The sequence below is a fragment of the Magnolia sinica genome, chromosome 2, assembly GCF_029962835.1.
Source record: "Magnolia sinica isolate HGM2019 chromosome 2, MsV1, whole genome shotgun sequence".
NCBI classification, from domain to species: Eukaryota; Viridiplantae; Streptophyta; class Magnoliopsida; order Magnoliales; family Magnoliaceae; genus Magnolia; species Magnolia sinica.
Genome location: NC_080574.1, coordinates 4,859,466 through 4,866,310, shown reverse-complemented (window position 1 = coordinate 4,866,310; position 6,845 = coordinate 4,859,466). Strand labels below are relative to the sequence as shown.

Sequence of the window (6,845 nt, the reverse complement as noted above, 5' to 3'; positions counted from 1 at the left end):
CATCCTTAGCAGTATCTGAATCTATCAAAGGAAATTGTTCAGAGAAAGAGATAGATTTTGATGAATCACTCAAGCAGTTTAACACAGTCACTGATGAAGTAGCTGCTTCCTCAATAGTGATAGAGACAGGTGAAATATCTCTTGGCGCAGTTTTCAATCAAGGAGCTATCAACTACAGTGATGATTAGATTGTTGAATCATGGTGGTTGTCACTGGAGGAGGAGCTGCCAAACTCTCAAGACTTAAAAGATGAACTACATGAGAAGATGGGGGAGACAAGGGAAGGAGAAGAATCTCCTAGTTCAACTAAGGAGTTGACGCCTACAGCAGGAGATGGTGAGCAAATGCCTAATCTGTCTGGAATACCAGATAAATCAATGAGTCCATGGCAAACTGGAGTACATCAAAGTAGTCCAGAAGAGCTTCGCCCAAGTTAACAGGAGGTTGCGGTAGACAACCCACCACTTAGGAGGACGAATAGATAGAAAAAGCCTAACCCGAGATACGTGGATGCTGCCTTAGTAGAAGAAGAGATCGTGAAAGAGCCATCGACATTTGAAGAAGCATCCTGAGACATAAAATGGCAGAAGGCGATGAAAGAAGAGATTAAGGCATTGAACCAAAATCAGACTTGGGAACTAATTCCAAAACCCAAAGATGTGAAGCCGATATCATGCAAATGGGTGTACAAAGTCAAGACTCGCCCCGGTGGATCAATAGAAAGGTAAAAAGTTTGACTAGTGGCAAGAGGATTCTCACCAGAATATGGGTTGGACTATGATGAGACTTTTAGCCCAGTAGCAAAAATTACAACGGTGCGAGTACCACTAGCACTTGTAGCGAGCAAATCTTGGAAGCTGTGGCAAATAGATGTGAAGAATCCTTTCTATATGGAGAAATTGATCGAGATATCTACATGGAGCAGCCAAGTGGTTTCCAGAGTAAAAGGCATCAGGATTACGTTTGCAAACTAAAGAAGGCCTTGTATGGGCTTAAACAAGCACCGAGGCATGGTACGGCAAGATAGGGGAATTTCTAGTGCAAAGCGGGTTCTCGGTGGCACCTGCGGACTCCAGTCTCTTTGTAAAATTTCAGGAAGGTAAATTGGCAATAGTGCTAGTATACGTGGATGACTTGATCATCACTGGAGATGATGACGGTGAGATTGAAAGGACAAGAGAGAACTTGTCCGTGCGATTCTAAATGAAGGAACTTGGAGAGCTGGAGCATTTTATTGGGCTGGAGATTGACCGAAGCAACAAAGGCATATTCCTCTGTCAGCAGAAGTACGCCAAAGACCTATTAAAGAAATATGGGATGCTCGAATGCAAGCCAATTGCCACACCTATGGAGGCTAACGCCAAGCTATGTTCAGAAGAAGGAAAAGACTTGGAAGATGTAACTATGTACCGACAAATAGTTGGTAGTCTAGTCTACCTTACATTATCGCGACCAGATATAGCTTACGCAGTTGGTGTGGTTAGCCGGTTCATGCAAACACCAAAGAAGCCGCATCTTGAAGCAGTACGTCGAATATTGAGGTATGTAAAGGGTACAATAGACCTTGGTCTATTGTACAAGAAAGGTGGAGCATGCAAGATAGTTGGATACTGCGATGCTGACTATGGTGGTGATCATGACACATAACGATTAACTACTGGATATGTATTCAACCTTAGCTCAGGAGCAATCTCTTGGTGTAGCAAGAGATAACTTACAGTATCTTTATCAACCACGGAGGCTGAATAAAGAGCAATGACAATGGCAGCACAAGAAAACACATGGCTTATGCAGTTAATGAGGGATCTTCATCAACCAGATGATTATCCAATGATATTGCGCTGCAACAATCAATCAACAATTTGCTTGGTTGAGAATCCAGTGTTTCATACTAGGACCAAGAATGTGGAGGTACACTATCACTTTGTAAGAGAGAAGGTACTTCAAGGAGAAATCGAGATGAGTCATGTGAATACCGACGACCAAGTTGCAGACATACTCACAAAAGGACTTAGCAATGCTAAGTTCACCGAATTCATAAAGCAACTTGCCATGATGACTAAGGTAGAATTGTGAGAGTTGGTGCTGAAGGGGAGTGTTAAATGTCATCACCACCTCTCTTAAATATTCCGGAGTCTTCCGAAAATTTCCGGACATTTCTAAAAAATTTCAAAATTTTCTAGAATCTTCTAGAAACTTTTAGAGTTTGATAGAGTTTTCTTGACTCTTCCGGAATGTTCCGGATTATGCCAGAACCTTCCGAATTCTTTTAAAATGTTCCGAAATATAATAGAACCTTATAGGATATTTGGAAGCTTTTAGAACTCTTTAGAGTTGTGTTGATTTTAGAATCTTCCATAGCCCTCTATAAATATAGGAAGTGTCTCATTATGTACACATACATAAACAACAAAGAGTGAGTTCAAGAGTGAAAGAAAAGTGTCCAAGTATTAAGAGTTCAAAAAGAGTTTTTTCTTGTGTGTGAGAGTTGTCATTTAAGAGTGATAGTTTGTTAGTGTTGTAAATCATACCTTTGTTGTGTACAAGTATTTGTAATAAATATAATTACATTTACTTGTTTTGCTCAACTCTTCAGGTGTTACTTGCAGTTTAATAAACTTATAAGGATATAATAAGGAAAGCTTGGCAATAAAAGCTTGCAAGTATACAAATATATGAAAGTAGTCTACTAAGCATCACAAAGTTCCACGCCCCAACAAAGCTTCCTTGACACAAAAGAAACCCGGCAGTAGCTAGCTCAAGAGAAGAATAAGAGAGAAAAAAAAAAGAGTAGGCGTGGATCATCTTCCATTCTCCAGAGAAAGCACTCAAGTACATGTTAATTCATACATGCTTGGAAGTTGATCCGCTTTTATTTGTTAAGCTTCCACCATGCACAAGCGCTTTAAGAACTCGGTTGAGTCGAGGCGGAATCAGCCTAAGTAAACTCAGATGAATCTTAAAATCTGGTTGCTCCATTGAGCTTCTGCCTTCTAGCCATTCCTGTCTTATATCAGGCCTGGGCCTGTTAAGCGCATGGGTTAGGCTTGTGGTTCTTGATGTCATTGTCTACTTCTGCCAGGCTCAAGGCCCACTAATGGCTGATATGGGTTAGCCAGGCCAGAGTATCAGGTGCAATTAAGAAATCAACATGACCGGCTTGCCTTTTAATCCCGTCCAGCAAAAAGGCCTAGTGTGACCTGGCCTAACCTGGCTAATGGTGCATAATACTCAGCTACAACAATGCACATTACTCGCTTGTGCTTGCGTCCAACCACTAACCACAGAAACATATCCACTACACAAACGGCATATATCTTAGCATTTGGGGCGTGTAGTGTGTTTGGATGGCCAACTGAAATGACTTGAAATAACTCCAAGCGGTAAAACAGAGATGGCTAATGCTGTGCTAGCCCAACTTCACTTATTACCAGAGACAAACCCCACTACCAGAACTGATCACCTACAGCCAGCCAGCCTCATGGTAGCCTCTCATGCAGCCTCATCTTTCCCACCATCACGTCACACTTGTAGAACATCTGATCCATGCACAGGGTGGGCCCCAACATGAAGATCACCTGTCTCAAGAATCCAGGCCATTCCCCATTAGATGGGTGGATCACAAGCCTGCATTGGGTCAGTCCAATGGAGTGGCCCACCTGTTGAGTGTACCAGCCTACTTTTGCATAAGTTGATCATCATGGCAGAGCCCACTGTCTGCATTGGCTTGTATTTCAAACACAAGCGACCCACTGGCGTGCTAACTTAGTATGCAACTAGCAGTATGCAATCAGTTCTTCCCACGCATTATTTGCCGACATGGTGATTGCCTTTTGTTGAAAATGATTTATCGCAATCCAATTCGACCAACTATCCAAACACACCATTGCATTAGAATCAATGTGATGAAAGTGAAAATTTCATTTGCTTCGGCGAGCTGATCGCTTCAACCACATATCTCAAGTACTGAAGTTCTTTCTAATACATAGTAGATAACAAACACCTACATAAACCCACACTAGGCAGGCTAGTGCACCATGAAAGTAAAAATATCGTAATTAAGGTTAGATCGAGGAAAAGATCCCTTCACTTCTTCCTCTTCTTTGGGGGCTGGAGGGCCTCTTCCTCCTCATCCTCCTCTTCGTCCTCTTGATCTTCCTCTTCTTCCACTACTTCCTCCTCATCTTCCCCACCATCGTCGTCGTCATCGTTGTCATCATCATTGTCGTCGTCGTCATCCTTAGCTTCTTCCTCTTCTCCCTCCCCATCCTTGCCATTTTCTTCGCCTTCTCCTGCGCCACCCTCCGGCACCTTCTCCCCATTGTTGCTGTTGACATTTTTGTCATGACCGCCTCCATCTTCCGATGACAGTTCCTCTTCCCCTTCTCCAAAGTCTCCATCTCCATCTCCATTGTCACCATCGCCTTCGTTGCCGTCCTCTCCATCAGCAGCAGTTGGATTGGGCTGGCTTTGGTCCTGATGGTTTCCTTTGCCTGAGCATTTATTGGGTATTAATAGCGTGAATGGGTCCTGAAACTACACAACAGAGGGGTTAGAAAGGTGTATTAAGCTGTAAAGATACAAAAGAAACCTGGAATATGATTTCTTTCTAGAATGTTGAATGATATGGCATGCCCCATTTGTTATAGGATGCGTTTGGATGCATAAGCGGATTGAATTACAAATATCCAAGCTTTCGTCGGGTAGAAATGACATAAACCAGCAACATTTCATATCAATCGTAAATTCAAAACAATGATGTAGCCCCTGAATTGCAGTCGATTTCTTTCAAGTTGCATTGTCGAGTTTCAAAACACTAACAACTATCTATTAAATTCAAAATAACGACTATAAATTAAAGAGCTAGTGCATTTTATGCAATAAGCTTTTCAGCAATTTGTAACAAAAACGTTATCACAGTTTGAATCCTGGATCCTCACCTCACCATAGACGCCAGGGAAATCACAATTTGGTTCTTCAGTTTTCAGTTTATTCGGTTGGAGCCCATACCTCACTGATCTGAAGGTCTAAGGCCATGATGGACTACGCCATGAAAAATTCCTAGGCTAGAAGATTCTAACAACCAATCTCGGGCTTTTTTTCTTAACCATATATTCTCAGGTCACAGATTGAACGGTTATGATTGCCCCCATTTAGGCAGTTCTCATCAGGTGGAAATCCACAGCGTGCCTTACAGAGCAATAGCCTGAATTATCCCATTGGCCCACCTGACCAAAGGAAGAAGCTGAGGACATTATGCATTAGGCATGTCCGGTATAATTCCCCAATGTCACTAGCAACCTTTGTACTATTGGAGTGTTAAGTTCCTTGGTCCATCATAGTCCATGAAATGTGCTTGGAAACTAATGATCAGTCCACGGAGATGAGATGCCAACCATAGGTTTGTGTGGGGCCACTTAGGGCCTGTTTGGTCAGGCAGCACGGTATTAGGAGGGATGGGATCGGCAATATCCTGGGATACGCGTGATGAACCAAACAGATCCGGTGAACTTGTCCCGGGATATGAGCAATCCCATGGATCTTAAGACAATCCACTGACATCACCATCATTACCTTAAAATTGATCCTATCCCTTGGTTGGATGGATTGGAAGGTAAAATCCCGGGATATGCACGGCGTGCCAAACAGATCCAGTAAACTTGTCCCGGTATATAAGCAATCCCATGGATCCTAAGACAATCCACTGACACCACCATCATTACCTTAAAATTGATCCCATCCCTCCTAATAACATGGGATCTGCCCGGCCAAACAGGCTCCCACTGGATGAGACATGCTCCAAAATTTTCCCAGCTCGGACGACCCTAGCCCCTAATTCGGGCATTTTACATTTGAAGTGGGGCAGTTTGATGCGTCCCTTATCAACCATCTATTTGCTGCCTACAAATCCAATGGTTAGGACTAAACCATCAATGAGAGTTTTGGGCTAGGGTACATTCATGCTGCGCTTAACAGAACGGCCTCGATCTCGCACGTGCGTGCTACGTTGCCACGTGTATCGCGAATAAGCTCTTCAGTCTCTCCTCGTGCGAATCGCAACAGCATTGTTCACTTCAGACTCCAATGTTCGAAAATATCCTACACTAGGAAATCTTATTCTTTCTTTACATTCCAATAAAGAAAGGTTGCTGGTGGGGAGTCATTTCATACTCTGTCAATGCTTGATACGCAGGCCCCCAGAAATCGTGAACGTAGTGCACGTCACTAAAATTAAACCGACTAAATCGTGGAAACCACTGCTGCCAGGTGACAATCCAAAAATCAGATTGGTTGAACAACCCTGACCTCTGATTCGTGGGTACTTATTTATTGACATACAGCCCTTGGATATTTTTAATGTCCGCCAATCCGATTAGTCAAAACTAATAATCTTAATTTGGATCTGCAATACACCAAAGCTGGTGCCCATAATTTTGACAGTTTAATTAAATTACTTGTGGGCCACGTATGCAGTACCGGACGCGGATTGCGTCCTACGCGGCCGGGTTTAGCCACGAACAGGCAGTTGTGGGCGGCCCCACCGTGGTATATCTGTTTATCCACACCGTCCATCTCTTCTCTTAGGTATGTGCTATAAAATATGAGGCAGATCCAATGCTAAAGTGGACCACACCAAAGATGACTCTTTCATTTAATGCAACCCAAGCTTATTATTTGGTGTGGTCCACCGTAGCATTGGATCTGCCTAATTTTTGTGCACATACCTTGAAATGATATGAGATAAGGGATGGACGGCGTGGATAAACAGATAGTGGGCCCGCCGAAAGAATTGCCTGTTCGAGTCTAGAGATGGGCGTGGTAGGAAGCAATCCGCGTGAGTTATT

At 43.1% G+C, this 6,845-nt stretch overlaps 1 protein-coding gene across 1 annotated transcript; it reads left to right on the top strand.

The window, feature by feature from the left end:
• The first annotated feature begins 533 nt into the window (after window positions 1-533).
• On the top strand, window positions 534-2,020 carry LOC131225984 (uncharacterized mitochondrial protein AtMg00810-like). The gene has a single exon (XM_058221620.1). It carries the CDS (start codon window positions 1,204-1,206, stop codon window positions 1,645-1,647), a length of 444 nt encoding a protein of 147 aa, XP_058077603.1. The 5' UTR covers window positions 534-1,203; the 3' UTR covers window positions 1,648-2,020.
• The last annotated feature ends 4,825 nt before the right edge of the window (window positions 2,021-6,845 follow it).

Coding starts and splice junctions, on each gene's coding strand:
- LOC131225984 (XM_058221620.1), top strand. CDS start 1,204: ATGAAGGAACTTGGAGAGCTGGAGCATTTTATTGGGCTGGAGATTGAC.